Source organism: Apodemus sylvaticus, chromosome 7 (assembly GCF_947179515.1).
Source record: "Apodemus sylvaticus chromosome 7, mApoSyl1.1, whole genome shotgun sequence".
Lineage (NCBI taxonomy): Eukaryota > Metazoa > Chordata > Mammalia > Rodentia > Muridae > Apodemus > Apodemus sylvaticus.
The window spans coordinates 114,103,527-114,123,005 of NC_067478.1; the positions used below are offsets into that span (position 1 = coordinate 114,103,527).

The 19,479-nt window shown below is 34.4% G+C and overlaps 1 protein-coding gene and 1 pseudogene across 1 annotated transcript; one reads left to right on the forward strand and one right to left on the reverse strand.

Annotated features, from left to right (window-relative positions):
• The first annotated feature begins 12,324 nt into the window (after window positions 1–12,324).
• On the forward strand, window positions 12,325–13,323 carry LOC127689813 (putative gustatory receptor clone PTE01; annotated as a pseudogene).
• Window positions 13,324–18,275: 4,952 nt separating this feature from the next.
• On the reverse strand, window positions 18,276–19,247 carry LOC127689814 (olfactory receptor 7E24-like). The gene has a single exon (XM_052189397.1). The coding sequence runs from the start codon at window positions 19,245–19,247 to the stop codon at window positions 18,276–18,278; it is 972 nt and encodes a 323-aa protein (XP_052045357.1).
• Between the last annotated feature and the right edge of the window lie 232 nt (window positions 19,248–19,479).

Below are 19,479 nucleotides of genomic sequence, written 5' to 3' on the forward strand. Positions count from 1 at the left end.
ACTGGAGAATCTGGAGGAAATGAACAATTTCCTTGACAGATACCAAATACCAAAATTAAATCAGGACCAAATAGATCATCTAAACAGTCCCATAACACCTAAGGAAATAGAAGGAGTCATAGAAAGTCTTCCAACAAAAAAAGCACAGGACCAGATGGTTTCAATGCAGAATTCTATCAGACCTTCAAAGAAGAGTTAACACCAATACTCTTCAAACTATTCCACAAAATAGAAACAGAAGGAACACTACCCAATTCCTTCTACGAAGCCACAATTACGCTGATACCAAAGCCACACAAAGATCCAACAAAGAAAGAGAACTTCAGACCAATTTCCCTTATGAACATCGATGCAAAAATACTCAATAAAATTCTTGCCAACCGAATCCAAGAACACATCAAAACGATCATCCACCATGATCAAGTAGGCTTTATCCCGGGAATGCAGGGTTGGTTCAATATACGGAAATCCATCAATGCAATCCACTACATAAACAAACTCAAAGAAAAAACCACATGGTCATTTCATTGGATGCTGAAAAAGCATTTGACAAAATTCAGCATCTTTTCATGCTTAAAGTCTTGGAAAGAACGGGAATTCAAGGCCCATACCTAAACATAGTAAAAGCAATATACAGCACCGGTAGCCAGCTTCAAACTAAATGGAGAGAAACTTGAAGCAATCCCACTAAAATCAGGGACTAGACAGGGCTGCCCCCTCTCTCCTTATCTTTTCAATATTGTACTTGAGGTACTAGCTCGGGCAATTCAACAACATAAGGAGGTCAAAGGGATACAAATTGGAAAGGAAGAAGTCAAACTATCATTATTTGCAGATGACATGATAGTCTACCTAAGTGACCCAATAAACTCCACTAGAGAACTCCTACAGCTGATAAACAACTTCAGCAAAGTGGCAGGTTATAAAATCAACTCAAGCAAATCAGTGGCCTTCCTATACTCAAAGGATAAGCAGGCTGAGAAAGAAATTAGGGAAATGACCCCCTTCACAATAGCCACAAATAGTATAAAGTATCTTGGGGTGACTCTTACCAAACATGTGAAAGATCTTTACAACAAGAACTTCAAGACTCTGGAGAAGGAAATGGAAGAAGACCTCAAAAAATGGGAAAACCTCCCATGCTCATGGATCGCCAGAATCAATATAGTTAAAATGGCCATTTTGCCAAAAGCAATATACAGATTCAATGCAATACCCATCAAAATCCCAACTCAATTCTTCACAGAGTTAGAAAAAGCAATTAACAAATTCGTCTGGAATAACAAAAAACCCAGGATAACTAAAACTATTCTCAGCAACAAAAGAAATTCTGGGGGAATCAGTGTCCCTGACCTCAAGCAATACTACAGAGCAATAGTCTTAAAAACAGCGTGGTATTGGTACAGTGACAGGCAGGCAGATCAATGGAACAGGATTGAAGATCCAGAAATGAACCCACACACCTATGGCCACTTGATCCTCTAAAAAGGGGCTGAAAACATCCAATGGAAAAAAGATAGCCTTTTCAACAAATGGTGCTGGTTCAACTGGAGGTCAGCATGCAGAAGAATGCGAATTGATCCATCTTTATCGCCTTGTACTAAGCTCAAATCCAAATGGATCAAGGACGTCCACATAAAGCCAGACACTCTGAAGCTAATAGAAAAGAAACTGGGGAAGACCCTTGAGGACATTGGTACAGGGAGAAAATGTCTGAACAGAACACCAATAGCGTATGCTCTAAGATCAAGAATTGACAAATGGGACCTCATAAAATTACAAAATTTCTGTACGGCAAAGGACACCATCAAAAGGACAAATAGGCAACCAACAAATTGGGAAAAGATCTTCACCAATCCTACATCAGATAGAGGGCTAATATCCAATATATATAAAGAACTTAAGAAGTTAGACTCCAGAAAACCAAACAACCCTATGAAAAAATGGAGTACAGAGTTAAACAGGGAATTCTCACCTGAAGAACTTCGGATGGAGGAGAAGCATCTTAAAAAATGCTCAACTTCATTAGTCATTAGGGAAATGCAAATCAAAACAACCCTGAGATTTCACCTTACACCAGTCAGAATGGCTAAGATTAAAAATTCAGGAGACAGCAGGTGTTGGAGAGGATGTGGAGAAAGAGGAACACTCCTCCACTGCTGGTGGGGTTGCAAATTGGTACAACCACTCTGGAAATCAGTCTGGCGGTTCCTCTGAAAACTGGGCACCTCACTTCCAGAAGATCCTGCTATACCACTCCTGGGCATATACCCAGAGAATTCCCCACCATGTAATAAGGATACATGCTCTACTATGTTCATAGCAGCCCTATTTATAATTACCAGATGCTGGAAAGAACCCAGGTATCCCTCAACAGAAGAGTGGATGCAAAAAATGTATATCTACACAATGGAGTACTATTCAGCCATTAGAAACAATGAATTCATGAAATTCTTAGGCAAATGGATGGAGCTAGAAAATATCATACTAAGTGAGGTAACCCAGACTCAAAAGGTGACTCATGGTATGCACTCACTAATAAGTGGATATTAACCTAGAAAACTGGAATATCCCAAACATAATCCATACATCAAATGAGGTACAAGAAGAAAGGAAGAGTGGCCCCTTGTTCTAGAAAGACTCAGTGAAGAAGTATAGGGCAAAACCAGAACGGGGAAGTGGGAAGGGGTTGGTGGGAGGACAGGGGGAGAAAAGGGGGCTTATGGGACTTTCGGGGAGTGGGGTGCTAGAAAAGGGGAAATCATTTGAAATGTAAATAAATAAATTATATCAATTAAAAAAAAAGAAAATTTCCTAACATTCAGAAAATGCTTAATTAGTTTTGTTACAGTCAATCATGCAAATTCATACAGTAATACTTACATACTTGATAAAATTTGTATAACTAATATTTTCAAAATATGAAAATTATATATGGAGATTTGAATACCTGCTATCCTCTTATTTCATCTGTGTAATTGGAATTATTTCACGAATTTGATGGGTAGCTCTTTCCCACCAATATATGTATGTTTATTTCACATCCCTCAAAAAGCATTTTATAAAAGTACTATGTAAAGTTAGCTACTGCTTGTATATGCAAAATAAAACCTTATCCTTATAATAAGAAGAATTTATTAGTTTATACTATCCATTAGGTTTAGTCTCAATTGAAAGGACATATATTTACTAAAATGATTTCTCTTGTATATGAAGACATGGTGATGGGAACAACACTCACCATAAGCTTATTCCCATTGAAATATCTTCAAAACATCTATGTATTTTTCAGTTCAGAAAAATATTATTTATATCATTTTTCTGATTTTTATTGAAAAATTTTGCACTACATTTTGATTATGCTTTTCTTATCATTCGTCACTTCCCACGCATTTCCCATTCCCAACCAGTGAAATAAATGCCTTTAATTCTTTCTGTGCATAGAAAACCAAAGTGCATACAAAAGCACAAACAAAACAAACCACAAGAAATAAACACAAATAATCCCATAAAAGTCAAACGTATAATGTTTTGTGCAAGAAAAAGGTCTTGTTAGAGAAAAATATCCAAAAACTCAACAAAAACAAGTTTACAAAAGCAAACAAAACAAAAATCTACTTCTTGCCATTGTGTCCAGTCTTAAGTAACAGGACACTGATTTCACAGACACTAAATACTAAAACTCAATAAATAGAACCTCAAGAAACTGAAAAGGAAAACATGATTAAGGAAAAGCAATAGATTACAAAATGGGCAATTACACATCCATTAGAGCATTAACATATAAAATATATAAAGAACCAAAAATCTGGGCTGGAGAAAATAAATGACTGAATAAAAATGAGTTCTAAAAATTAGAGGTCTCAAGAGATGAAAAGTAATTGGTAAAAAGTAAAATGCTTAAAGAAATTATCAAACTCATTAACCATCAGGAAAATGCAAATCAAAACCATTCTGAGATTTGAACTTACACTTTTTAGAATGTCCAAGATCCATAAAGTAAGTATAACTTATCCTGCTGGGGATATTGAGAAAGTGGAGTATTTATCTGTTGTTTGTGGGAGAATAAATTCTACATCCACTAATGAAGTGTAGCTGTTTCTAAGGACACTAGAAATAGATCAGTCTTAAGATCCGTCTATATTACTGGTGCATACTTGGGCATATATACAAAAAAGAAGGTTAAATAGGTTGACTGTGTTTTGTTCCAGTGAAAATCTATTTTTGCTGTCATGCTCTATCAGTTATGTTAATTTTCCTCTAAAACAATTACCCTCATCTTCCATTGTTCTGTTAACTAAGACTTCAGGACAAGTTTATACTAGCAGTCTGTTCAGTTTAATGATACACAAATAAATTTCAACACACCTAGGTAATAATACTGTCATAATTTATAATAAAAAGCAATGCCACAAAATGAAGTTCACAAAAATAAATGTGTTTGTTGTACATCAAATTCTCAAAGAATACATAGAAGATTAAAAACAAACACTCAAATTATATAATTCAATATATCTTTAAAATAAATAAAAAATGTAGAGAGCACAGACAAATTTCCTCTATGTGCCATTTGTATTGATTATTGGTAAAAGAGACAAAAACTCTACCTATGTAACATTTGTGGAATCTAAGGTAAGCCTTGAAATTAAATTCATCAAGAAAACTGTCCTCATGAAGATAAATCATTTGTGGTATACCTTTTAATTTTTTAAAATATAACTATACCAGACCCTTCTCATCTACCCCTTTCCTATCCACATCTCTTATTTCCTCCAAAATTCATCATAGTAGGCTCAAAACACACACGATATTCCATATTATAATATGGAAATAATTAGCTAATGAATGCAGTTTTATATGATATTGCAACTCTCATGACATGTCTCTATCTAAAATACACCTGCCTATGCCTGCCTTTTCATGGAATGAAGTTGCTGTCATCATGTGAGGAAATATAATCATACTTTACAAATAAGAAATTTTTTATCGTGCCTCTAGTATAATCATGCATTACTTCAAAGATAATTGTGCAGCTAGGAAAGAAGATACTCTTCTGAATTTGGATCAATTTTTAATATTTGGAAGCCAAGCTAAGGAAGAATTTATTCAATGGTTAATAAATGTTCTTATGTTCATGCTTCCTATATCTTGTAGTATAGACCTCAGAGAATTAGAAATGAAAGAATTTATTTATCTTTCCAAAAATATCAAGGTAAATTGAATGATAAATTACTTGAAAGATGTGTATATTTGCATTATTATTCCAATAACAATGAATGTCTGTCAATTTCAGGCAAGATATATCATTGGTATATATATATAATATACTGTAATATAATTAATATATAACAAAACATATAAAATCCTTATATGGAGAACCTATTAATTGTCTTTAATTATGCAGCTTGAGTGCCTCCTAGAAATGAACTTTCTGGGTTTTTTGTTTGTTTGTTTGGTTGGTTGGTTTTTTGTCGAGACAGGGTTTCTCTGTGTAGCCCTGGCTGCTGGAACTCACTCTGTAGTCCAGGCTGGCCTCAAACTCAGATATCCACCTGTCTCTGCCTCCCAGGTGCTGGGATTAAAGGCATGCAACACCACCACCCGGCTGAAATGAACTTTCATACTGGCTTCTCACACAAAGAAGTGGATCCAATAGGACGAAAAAGTAAATAATCATAGTGTGATGTAGTGACACACTCATGTAATTAAAGTACTCAGGATGCTGATATGAGAGAATCACATTTTTCATGTGATGCATTAATTTCTTTTATCAATTTCTAGTCTCCGTGAATATTTAAGTTGGTGTTTAGAAATACCACAGTTAGGTTTAAGATATTGTTTTATGACTCCTTCCAAGTTCCTCAGAAGGAATAAGAAATAAAAAATATAATGATCATTAAGTTATGAAATTGTAATGTGTTGTTTGGCTTCACTGAAAAGTTAACTCTTCAATTGCATTTGTCTCCTGAACATTTCAGACGCAAGTAAGTTTGTCTCACGGTATCCCCTAAGGTCTGGAGATCTCTCTGATAGGAAGGAAAAAGAAGATTAAAAGAACCAAAGAGTAAAATCATTGTGTCATTGAGAACAGCTAGAAAGTAAACTATTTTTGGCCACTTCTGTTATTGTTTATTTCATTATATAAGTCCCTCTAATTGTAAAGAAATCAGAAAGTTGGAAGATTCATACATGGGAAGCCCATAAACGAAGCAATGGTGCAATTAGAACTCCATTTGACTACCTATTAGATTTCATGAGACCCCAATTAGAAGATGTAACCCTTATGTTATATTATTTGCTCTTTGAACTGGAATCCTTGTACAATGTATCATTCACTCTGCTCTGCAAGGGACTTTTGAATAAGAGTTCAAGTTGACTACAAAAAAGGAGATTTCTCAGTATATTTGTGTTACCTGTTCTCAGAATCAAATTTAAAGTTGTTTTGATTTTTAGCTATGGATAATGTGCTATTCTCAAATTTACTTTGGGGCATTGTAGATCATTCTCTGGAACATACAGAATATAAAATCTGACACTATCTCTTCTTTTGAAATTGTGTGGACTAAAGTAAGCAGGAAGATGAATGTTAAGGGCTAAAGATAATGTTTATGTTTGAGAGGTTAGAAGAAAGAGTTCTGTTCGGGTTATGATATGCAAACTCTGGTTATCAAATTATATTTCTTTCCTACAGAGAATACATCTAGTAACTCCAATGATTTCACTTGAGATTGAGATTAAATTCCAAAAGAAGAAGATAGGGAGATGTGGTATCATTTTAGAATAAAGGAAATAAAATGGTTAGTTTTATTGAATGGATCACTTCTATTTCTCATGGCATGGCAACTTTTGTCCCTAATAAATCCATAAGAAATATACTTGGCTTAATTATTTTCTACCTGACAATCCTGACACAGTTGAATCAAAGTAATACGTTTCATTTTCAAAAATGTAACAGAAAGTCAGCTTATAGAAAAACCTTGTATATTCACAGTACCATTAAAGACAATACTAGATGTTATAGTAAATAGCCTAGTCCTACTTTCCTTACCATGGCCATCATAGATATTTTGGATTTGTAGGAAATAATTTAAATGCAGTCATTTTATGCAAGAGAGCTGTATGTAGAATCAGGGTTATTGTAAAGCAAATCGTTAATGAGGTATCTGGTACATACAGTACAATAGAATATATATTTCATAGTTCAAATAACTGAAACCATTCATGTTTGTATTGTCTCATCTTTATACCAGAATTGTGAATTTTGTCTGAAAAATACATAAAGAAACATTTTAGTACTCTTTCATTCTTCCACAATTTTTATACCTACCATTTTAAGCTCCTGTTTTGTCCTGTCATGGTTAGAAAGTCAAGATATGTTCACCTTATCACACCAGGTCCTGAGCCAGAATAGATATAAACAGTGAAATTTCATAGTCTTCTGATATAATTATCCATGGAAGGAGGACATGTGTGTCAATTCACTGCAAACATAAAAAAGAAGAACTGGTAGCACAGGATAATTGCTGATTGTACTAGGACCTGGAAGACTAAATGCACAAAGCCCATCATTATCCAAATTGGTTTTATCTGTCTTAGTCTCTAAGGACTTCCCAAAATTAATGATGGAAGAATAAGAAAATAAAATAAATGTGAGCACAACTGAGGTTTATTTTCCTTTATTCTAGAAAAGCTCTTGAGTACTGCTTCTTTACTTTATTACTGCATATGATTCTCAATATGTATGTGAACTGAAGACCAAAAAACATGTCATTTTGTACATTTTAAGAGGTATTTGGTTGTTCAGTTACACTTGTATTAAATAAGGTATGTATTTAAAATTTCCAACATCAGTATAGTTAATACATAATTCTGTCATATTAAGTCCGTTACCTATAATTCAAAGCAATGAGAATCATAATTACTAGAAACGTTTAATTTTTAGTTTGAAATTAATTACCACTTTAAAAATTATTATCTAATATACAATTATTGCAACCACCACTCTGCATTAGAAATTTTGGACTAGCTAAACTTGTCATGCATGAATTAATGCAAGAATTACAAATATGAATGTTAAAATCTATTAGTTTTCCTGGCATACTTAAAATGAATGGCATAAGTCTTCAGATCATATCATTTAGTTGTAGTATACATAAGAACATTTTCTTTTCTACAAACGGTATAAATAATATATTTTCACTCATATATATATATATATATATATATATATATATACACATTCCATTTCTCACTTAATTCTCCTTTTCCTCTACCACTGCTCTGTTCTCTGTTCTCTATTCCAAAACAACCTTATCTCTTTTTATATATGGTGTGTGTGTGTGTGTGTGAGTGTGTGTGTGTATGTGTATTTGTAATACATGCAGAAAACACTCACTAATTTTTCATTTTTATTCTGGTTTATTTCACCATTGAAGAATGAAAACACTTTGTTTCCAGTAAAATGTATAGGACTGATGATAATTCAATTATTTGTAATAAGAGAAAAGTCATTGAATGTGTACACTTCACTTCTTTATTTATCTTTTAATTAACATGTAGGTAAATTCCATACCCCAACTTTATTAGCTTTGAGGATGAATTTATTCAATGACTATTATGAATGCCTCTATAATAAATATGTGTATGTACAGGAGTCTCTGTATTGTATGGATGTACATTCCTTTGGACTTTTTACCTGGGTTCTTGTAGATGCATTATATTCACAGATATTTTTACCTTAAGAAGCCTCCATATTAAATCCCAACAGTAGCTTCATTAAATTGAATTCTCTCCAATATTGTATATGGGATACTTGGTCCCATACCTTCACTAGCTTTTATTCTGTCTATTTACTTAATAAGTCATTTTGGCAGGAATGATTTACAATTTTAATGAATCCTCAGAGGAACCAAACTATAAATCTTAACATCTGCCTGGTAATAGTAAAAAAGAAGAAAAACCCATATTACTTATGTTAATAAAGAGGTCAGATATACAACCAAAGCCACCATGTGGTGACCAGGGAGGCTGTGAAGAAAGAGTAACGGATATCACTTATTGAAGAGTTCAAAAGTATAAAAAAAATTATTACAACAGATAGAAAAAAAAGTAACTGTTGTTTCTTCAGAAAAGTGCTAACCCCCTAAGCTAATTGGCTGTGGTCCTACAAGCTACTACACCAAAATATATATTTATAAGAAAAAAATCAGAATCCTTTTAAAAGGCTGTTTAGTTCACATATTTCTTTAACATGGCATAAGGTTAATCACCAATCACAGGAGTAATCCATTGGATAAGTTATCAACCTGAACTGGAATAGAAAAAGGAAACCTGAAATATAAGATGAAATGAATAGTATTTTTATTTTAATTGTATTTATTTTTCTTATTTAACTTAAATCTCACTCACTGGCTCCCTTCTAAACACCCTCCTTGCACAGTGCTTCGCAAATTGCCCCTCCACTTCTCTTCTAAGCAGGCGGCAGTGTGTGTCATGAGTATCCTCCCATACTGGAAAATTAAGACTGTGAGTCTAAGCACATTCTCACCCACTGAAGCCAAACAAAACAGCCCAGAGAGAAGAACATATCCCAATACAGACAACAGCTTTTGAGATTTAAGATGAAAAGAATACCATTTGTAACTACATTATATTATATTCTAAAAATATTATACTTTGTTCATATGTTACAGGATATTTGACCACATGATGAACTCCAAGATTATGTTATTTACAATAAAACAAACAAAAAACAAACAAAAGAACTATTTCTATTAGTTATGTGACTCAGCCTTACTCTTTCTGTGTCAAATACAGACATACCCTTATTAGACACCTTTAAGAGCAAATAATGAAAGTAAAGTTAGTTTTTAGAAGGAAAGTGCTCATGTTTGAAAATGATGTCTGATTGAGAGGCAAAGACTTGACAGAATAGTATGCCCAATACTTGAAAGAAAAGAGAAGAAAGAGGAAACAGCTCAGAAAGAGAGAGAAAAAATTATTTTTGCCAGTGCAATTTTAGAGAGACAAGATGCAGATATAGCTGAAGAAAGAATAAGCAAGAGAATGAGACGGAGCTAGAAGACTAGAATAGACTGCCAGAGTTAGTTTGAGGTCAAGAAGAGCAAATAGTCAGGGGATGAGAGAGAAACTAGAATCAGTCAGTTTGAAGAAGAGTTTGTGCCATAACACGTGAGTTGAATCAGCCAGCTGGAGACCAGAAAGAGCTTATTCAGCAGCAAATCCAGCAAGTTTCAGAGACTGAAAATATTCTAAGCCTAGGTGATTGTACTAAAGCTAGAAGAGTCCAGGAGTAGACTAAGTTAACAGACTATGGTAGTAAACCTTGAAGACAACAATTCTCTGAGGTTAATTAAAGGTACAATTACATTCATGATATTGTTTCATCTTTATACTGCATATTTATACCAAATTGTGTACAATTAGACACAAAACAGGCATTGCCAAAACTGGAAGTAATTACAGATAAAGAACCTCTTTCATAGTCATATTTGAAACATGTTTGATTTTTTTATACTGATTCACAAAACTAAAGTAGAATTCACCTCTCAGTTTTATCTGTGATTCTTGATGAAGACACCGAGGGACATAATTAATATAAATATATTATTAGCTACATTTAGGTTTTGCCATTAAATTATCTAATCAGAAGTTTTTCTTGACCTAAATGCATTTCCACTCTAAAGGAACACGTATAAGGAAACAAAGGTATATGAGCCCAAACACACTACATGTTGTAGGAAATGATTTGCATATATTAATTTTGCCCTGGGGACTAACATAGCTGTCCTACTACTATATCAAATGAACAATGTTTGTAAGCAATTTTTTGTGAAATTATTATTGTAAAGAATTATTTGGAAAGGGTAAAGTATCACATGGGGAGGACCCCTTATGGTTGGTACCATCTTTGGGGTGGTATTCTTGGGTTCTATAAGAGAGCAGGCTGAGCAAGCCAGTGGAAGCAAGCCAGTAAGAAAAATGCCTCCATAGCCTCTGCATCAGCTCCTGCTTCCTGACCTGCTTGAGTTCTAGTCCTGACTTCCTTTAGTGATGAACTGCAACGAGGAAGTGTAAGCTCAATAAAACCTTTCCTCCCCAACTTGTTTCTTGGTCATGATGTTACTGCAGGTATAGAAACCTTGACTAAGACACTCTACTATTAAAACTTTCTAGCATTTGGTGATTAAAAATAAAGATGGAGATGATCATAGGAAATAAATATTAAGAACCAATAAATAGGTCATTTGGCACACGTTTGATTACAGTATTAATTAAGCTGAGGTAGGAGGAGCTTGAGTTTCAGATCAACCTGGAATCCTGAAATTTGAAGTCATGCCAGAAATTGCACTACCGAGCCAGAAATCACAGGAAAATAGAAGACAAAATTGAACGTATAGTAGTAAAACTTTACCCAGGATTTTCAAATATCAAATTATGAATTTTCATTGAACATGTATATTTATATATGTTCAATTATATTCCTATAAAACACATAAAGAGTATCATCATTTTAAATTGAATTGAGAAGTATATTTTATGTCTTTCTTTCAATTTATTGTAATATTTGAGATTTTAATTTAATTTCAACATTTCTTGCTTGGTTTTCTTCCTCTAAACCCCTCAAATAAAAACTTCTTCATACTAAAGTTACATTGTTCATGAGTTAGTTAGTTTTGTATTATTATCAAAATGTTCAAGACAGGTAAGCTTATTGGGGAAAGGAGTTCGTGTACCTCACAACTTTGTATTCTACAAATTCAAACCATGAAGCACTGGCCTTGATGATGGTCTATTTGTGAATGGCAAAAATGAAAATGTATTAAAGAGGAAGTCATAATATATTAGGAGCTGAACCCAGAGAGTCTGGAGTCTCTTAATTTCTAAAAATGGCCTACCTTAATTGCGGAGTTCTCCAGAGATTCCATTTCATTTCTTTTATGACTTTTCTGTTCTGAACTGTTCTTTCTTTTCCACTTCTTATCCATTCTCTTTGCTTCTCTCCTCTCTTCTCTTTCTTCCTTTGTTCCTTACTTTTTTCCTTCATTCTGTCCATTCTACTTTCCTTTCTTTCATATTTTCCTCTTTCATCTCCATTTTCTACTTCTTTTTCTGCTGGAATTGAACTAAGGTTTTGAAATTGACAGGACACTGTCCAAAACACTGTTCTAAATTTAAATCATGGATTCCACTTCCTAAATAATCAAAGTAACTACCAAAATCTGTCAAAACTCCTAGCATGTGAACATTTTTTAGGATAAACAAATTATACCGAAACATTAAGTGCTATACAAAAACATAGACATGGAGTCAGTTGCCTTCATAATGCTTAAATATCAAAAACAGTATTATTTTTCTTTCGAAAAAAATCTCAGGACCATAGAACTATATAATTTAACAGATACATTGAAATTCCTTCTCCTTGGACTCCCAGAAGACCCTGAATAGCAAGCCATGTTATTTGTAACATTCCTGCTCATATACTTGCTCACTGTGGTTGGAAATGTGCTGAACATCTTGGCCATCAGCTCTGATTCCCACCTCCACAGCCCTATGTACTTTTTCCTCTACATCCTTTCTTTGTCTGACATGGGCTTCAGCAACACTACCATGCCCAAAATGCTGATAAACTTGCAGACCTCTAACAAATCCATAACCTATGCTGCCTGCCTAACTCAGGTTTTTTTTTTCTTCCTTTTTGGTTATATGGACAGCCTACTACTGACTGTGATGGCCTATGACAGATGGATAGCCATTTGTCACCCTCTATACTACCATGTCACTCTGAACCCTCGCCTGTGTAGATGTTTGGTCATAGTGTCATTTTTCATTAGCCTTATGGAATCACAAGTACATTTCTTCATGGTGTCACAATTAAAATTTTGCACTAATTTAAAATTCCCTCATTTATTCTGTGATGTTACAGAGCTTCTAAAACTTGCATGTACTGACAGAATTTTCAGCAACATAATCATATTTCCTGCCAGCATCATTGTTGGTTTTCTCCCTGCTTTAGGAATCCTCTATTCCTACTATAAAATTATTTCCTCCATTGTTAGAGTCCCATCATCATTAGGGAATTATAAAGCTTTCTCTACCTATGGATCTCACCTGTCAGTTGTTTGCTTATTTTGTGGAATAGGCATAGGTGTCTACGTTAGTTCATCTATTTCTAGTTCTTCCAAGGAAAATGTTGTAGCTTCAGTAATGTATACCATGGTGATTCCCATGGTGCACTCTTTCATCTACAGCCTGAGGAACACGGACATCAAGAAAGCCCTTCAGAAAATTTTACTCAAATAACATAACTTAACCACCTGTATAATCAAAGAATATATAGTTACTTAAATTGTGAGTCAAATAATTGAATTAAGAAAAATGTAGTGATTCTACAAATTTCTGAATATAAAATCGTCAAAATTAATGAATATATAGAGTAAATCTAGATATATCTTGCTATGCCTGAAAAGGATAAATGTTATAGCCTCACTTTGAACTGCTTTCTGAATATATAACACTAAAAATTTGCAGTATACATGTTTTTATACAATGAAACACAAAGAAACCCAGCCAGAAATATTTTGGAATGAGTTGGATTTGATTGTTTCATATTGTTATGCCTTTACCATATGTTCAAAAGGAATCATGTTTGTTTAATTGCAGATACTAACAATTTTCAATATTTTCCTAATATAATTCATCTTTGTGTGAATATGAAATTATTGACTGTTGTGCAAGAGTGTTTAATTTTAAAAATTTATAATTTTGTTCCTGATATCAATTTTATAGGGTGGCTATTTGTAGGATATAGGTTATTATAGCTTTTGTTTGTTTGTTTGTTTGTTTTGTTTTTTTCTGAGACAGTGTTTCTCACTGTCCTGGAACTCACTCTGTAGACCAGGTTGGCCTTGAACTCAGAAATCCACCTGCCTCTACCTCCCAAGTGCTAGGATTAAAGGCATGCACCACCACCACCCAGCTTAGGATGATGTTAGGGTATAGTTTCTTGGGAAGGGACATCCATCCATTTTTTACTATGTGGCCACTGATGACCATTCTGTGCTCTAGTATTTGTCCAAAATTCGAACACATAGGCAACACTAATGGAACTCATTTGGCTAATAAAATAAAGACAAGAAATTGGGTGGAGAACATGTGATGAAGGATATATAGAGAGCTGTTGGAGGTAAAGTGAAAGTGAGGTATTTATATATTTATATTCCATTGTATTTATGTATGAACTTCTTAGGTGGAAGAAAAAACTAAATAACTAAAAGTTTTAATATTTAAGCAGAATGTGTAACAATTTCTGAAATGGACTTGAATATACTCCTGCCATTTTATACTATGCACTTATGTAACTTCCCAAATAACAATTTTGTTGTTGTTATTATTAATAATAATATTGTTTTTACAGTCTAGTCCTTGTCCCAACCTCTCCCACCCCCCTACTGTTCCTCATATCATTCTTCCTTCCCTGTCTTCAAGAGGATATCCCCACCTCCCAGCCCCAGCCCCTTGCCACCAGAGGTCCCCACTCCCTGGGCCTAAAGTTTCTTGAGGGGTTAAGTGTATCTTCTCTCACTGAAGTGAGAACAGGCAGTCCTATGCTGTATATGTGTTGGGATATTCATATCATCTGGTGTATTTTGACTGGTTGGTGGTTCAGGAATTGAGAGATCTTGGGGATCCAGGTCAATTGAGACTACAGGTTTTCGTATGGCATAGCCCTCTTCCTCAATTTCTTCCAGTTTTTTCCTAATTCAACTACAGGGGTTACCGGATTCTATCCATTGGTTAGGTGTAAGTATCTGACTCTTTCGGATCTTTGGTGGGCCTCTCAGAGGGAGCCATACTAAACTCCTGTCATTAAGCACAAAATAGCATCAGTAATAGTGTCAGTCTGTGGAGCCTTCCCTTGAGATGAACTGCAATTTGGGCCTAGCCCTGAAATTCCTTTCCCTCAATCGCTTCTCCATTTTTGAACTTACAGTTCTTTTAAACAGGAACAATTCTGCGACAGAGATTTTTACTGTAGGATGGCAGCCCATTTTTTTTTCCTAACTAATGTCTTGGTTTTCTACTGGAGATGAACTCTGTAAGTTCCCTCTCCTCACCATTAAGCATTTCATCTAAGATCCCTCCCTTTGAATCCTGAGCATTTCGTACCTCCCAGGTCTCTGTTTTTCCTAGATGCTACCCCTACCTCTTACCACCTTAGGTTTCTTATTTCTATTCGTTCTGCTGGCACTCAGGGCTCCAGTCCTGTTCCTCAAACTCAATACCTGATCATGGTCCCCCTTTTCCCCTCTCTATTCCCTCTCCAACCCAGGTAGGTCCCTCTCTTCGGTTTGTTACCTTCTGGAGTTCTGTGGGTTGTTTCCTGGGTATTTTGCTCTTTTTTTGCTAATGTCTGTTTATTGGTGAGCACATACCATGCATGTTACTTGGGGTCTGAGTTACCTCACTCAGGAGGATATTTTCTCCTCCCATCCATTTGTTTGCAAAGTACAGGATGTCCTAATTCTTAATAGCTGAGTAGCATTCCTTTGTGTAAAAGAACCACATTTTCTATATCCATTCTTCCATTGGGAGACATGTGGGTTGTTTCCAGCTTCAGGATATCACAAATAAGGCCACTATTAACATAGTGGAACTCATGCTCCAAATGGCTTGGGTTGGCATCTTTTGAGTATTTGCCCGAAAGCGGTATAGCTGGGTCCTCAGGTACATCTACTTCCAATTTTTTGAAGAATCACTAGATTTATTTACAGAGTTGTTATACTAGTTTGCCTTTCTGCCCTAAATGAAGCCATTCTGATTTGTGTAAGGTAGGATCTCAGGGTCATTTTGATTCACATTTCCCTGGTGACTAAGGACTTTCCATATTTCTTTAAGTACTATTAAGCCATTCAAGATTCCTCTGTTGTGAATTCTATTTAATTCTATACCCCATTTTTTATTGGGATATTTGGTTTTTTGATGGTTAGCATCTTGAGTTCTTTATATCTTTTGGATATTAGTCCTCTATCAAATGTGGAGTTAGTGAAGATTTTTTGCCAATCTAAAGCTTGCTGACTTGTCCTATTGATTATATCGTTTGCCTTACAGAAAGTAAAATGGAGAAAATATATTCCACTGAGGAAATATGAATCTGAACTGTCTCTGTTCTCACATGCCATAATCTGTAGAAAATTATATATCAATAAAAGTTCAAGTTGCCATGAACTTAAAACAGTTCAGTTTTTCTCTAACTAATGAATGGATAATTAAATTGTTGTACATTTACATAGTGAAATACTACTAATCTATTGTTAAAAATAAAATTATAAAACTCACAGGAAAATTAATGAAGTTAGAAAAAAAAACATTCTCAGTAAAATAAGTCAGGCCCAGAAAAATGAATTTGTATCCTTCTCACTTCTGGAAATTAGTTTTGTATTTTTAGGTTTCTGCATTTCATAAAAATACCTGACAATAAAGGATCACATAGAGAGTCCTTGAAGGTAAGTGAGATAGACTGCCCTATATAAAGGCTAAAGGGCAATTATAGAATAGAAGGGAATAAATTTGGTTGAATTTGAGGGGATTGTTAGAAGAGTGAATCTGGGAAATATAAATAAGTGCAAACATTTTTAAAGTTATATGGATACCTGTTAATATTGTATATTAACTATATCCTAAAATATATATTTTTGCTTTCATGTTCAAGTAAGAAATCCAAATTAAATTCAACCGTTTACAAACAAAACAATAATAAAAATGTAAAAAGTAAAGAAAGGAGACATGAAGATAGAAAGCATGTTATTAAAAATGTGAAGGATCATTGGAAGAAAGATGGAGATGAAAGAGATTAATGGACTGATATGATAAGGACTGTAATTACATAAATCAACAGTAATCTTTGTCAGTTTGAAAATTCCTACTTGTAATATCAGTCAACCAACTTAACAGTATATACTGTTGCAATCATGTCACCATTATGAAGAGGAATATCATCTCTTGCCCAATCCATAAAAGGGAGTTTATGCTCACTACTGTAGGGAATTGGTCAAAGCCTAGAACTCCTGTTGTCACAAGAACTAAGAGTGAATCTGTCTTTTGTTTTACAAAATGTACATGCTATCATACTGCCTCTTAAATATTATACTATTAGACAATCATTACCCTAAAAATTATTCAAATAAGCTTCTCTTTAGAATCCATGTCCACTAATGCTGACATGTATACTTGTTTAAAATGATAGGATTAAGTGTGAATATCTTTATGTATTAAACCAATATGACCCATTCAGATCTCAGTAATTGTTACAATAAAAGCAGGATGAATGTAATACCCTGACAACTTATTAGATAGCAGTAAAATAATGTTTTATAAAAACAATATAGAGATGGTACTCTTAAACTCACAGGGCCTCACCAAGACCCTGTTTATGAACATAAGCACCATAATAGAAAGGACTTATAGGACTTGATCTGTATATCAGAGCTAATAGCAACCTAAGGCTGTGAGAAAAACCACTGTCCTTAGTGATGTAAGCACTGTAAGCCACTTGTGGTTCAGAAGATGGCTTTAAATTCATGTATATGTGTGTGGCCCTGGTTGAGCCAATGGATCACAAATGAAAACAATACATAATGAGAGGAAAGTGGGTGCAAACTTAGTGAGAGGAGGGATAATTAATTGGGTTGGGAGGAGTTTAAGAAATAGTGGAGGGTTGATTTAGGCCAGAATGCATCATATGCATTTATGAAAATCTCAAAGATTTTCATAAAAAGCAGTTAGTTTGGTTATTATGGGAATGTCCACTGAATACTGTGATTATCAAGCAGTAATTGGATCTGTAATTAAGTGAAATGTACACTAAATGAATTTTAAAAGCTTTAGTCTGATCTTCAAGTTATTAAATATTGTTAATGTTTCAGAATAGTTGGTGAACCACCTGTGCAATGTAAACACATACACACACACACACACTCTCTCTCATGCACACACACACACACACACACGGGTAAATACCATCAATATTGAAAACTACTCAAATTTCTGGAGTGAAATTAGGCACCCATTCATCGAAATCCTTACTTGCCGTCACATATTCATCTCAGTTGAACACAGTGATACTGTTTTCAAAAAGTAATAAGCAACATTTAAACAAATAAGTAAACAACAAAAATTATGAATCTTGATGCAGAATTTATTTAATAACTTTAAAAATATTTTGAAAACAAACAGATTTCATACTATATTCTATGTCAGGATCCTAATTGGAAGCCATATGTTGTGATATTAGGAACCCTACTGTGTAATCTCTTCAGGGCATTACTGATATCTCTATTCCTCAAGGTGTAGATGAAAGGATTAAGCATAGGACTCACTACAGTGTACATCAATGAAGCCACTACATTCTTTCGTGGAGAATGTGACACAGCTGAGCCAAGGTGCACACCAAGCCCAGTTCCATAAAATAAGCAAACTACTGACAGATGTGAACCACAGGTGGAAAACGCTTTATATTTCCCACTTGAAGAGGGGATTTTCAGAATGGAGAAAACAATTTTAACATAGGAGAAAATGATTCCCAGGACAGGAAAAATGCCAAGGATGACACCAATACAATATATTACTATGTTACTGCTGAGTGTGTTAGTACAAGCAAGATTAAGGACTTCAGAAGGGTGACAGAAGAAATTTGCAATTTCCACATCTTTGAAGCAAGTGACTTGTAAGGCAATTAAGTTGTGCACCTGTGAATCAAAAACACTGACAAAAAAAGACAACAAAATTAAGATAGCACAGACTTGGGGGTTCATAATGACAGTGTAATGAAGGGGATGACAGATAGCCAGAAATCGGTCACAAGCCATTACAGTTAGAATCATGTCATCCATACATACAAAAAGTAGGAAAAGAGACATTTGTGTCAAGCAGCCTGCATAGGAAATGACTCTGCTGTGCATTCTGATGCCTACAATCATCTTTGGGATTGTGGTAGAGATGAAAAAGATATCAATCAAAGATAAGTTGGACAGGAAAAAGTACATGGGAGTATGCAGGTGTGAGTCAAAGATTATAAGGATGATGATGAGCAGGTTCCCAAGCACGGTGACCAGGTAAACTGACAGGAATAATCCAAAGAGGAGAAACTGCAGGTCTGGATCCTCTGAGAGTGCAATGAGATGAAATTCCAAGACATCTGTCAGATTCTCTACATTATTATTAAACATAAACCTTTTGAAAAAGAAAATTTATTCAAATAATGAGACAAACAGAAGAGCATCTATGATGACCTATATTTCTCAAGCAGATACTCACAAATAGCTCCACCACCTGAGTTTCATAATTCTTATTAACACAGATCAGTTTTGACAAATACAGCATGCCTAAAATACTTTCCAAAATGTTTGCTACGACAATTACATCTTTCATAAATAAGTGCACATTAGAGACATTGAATCA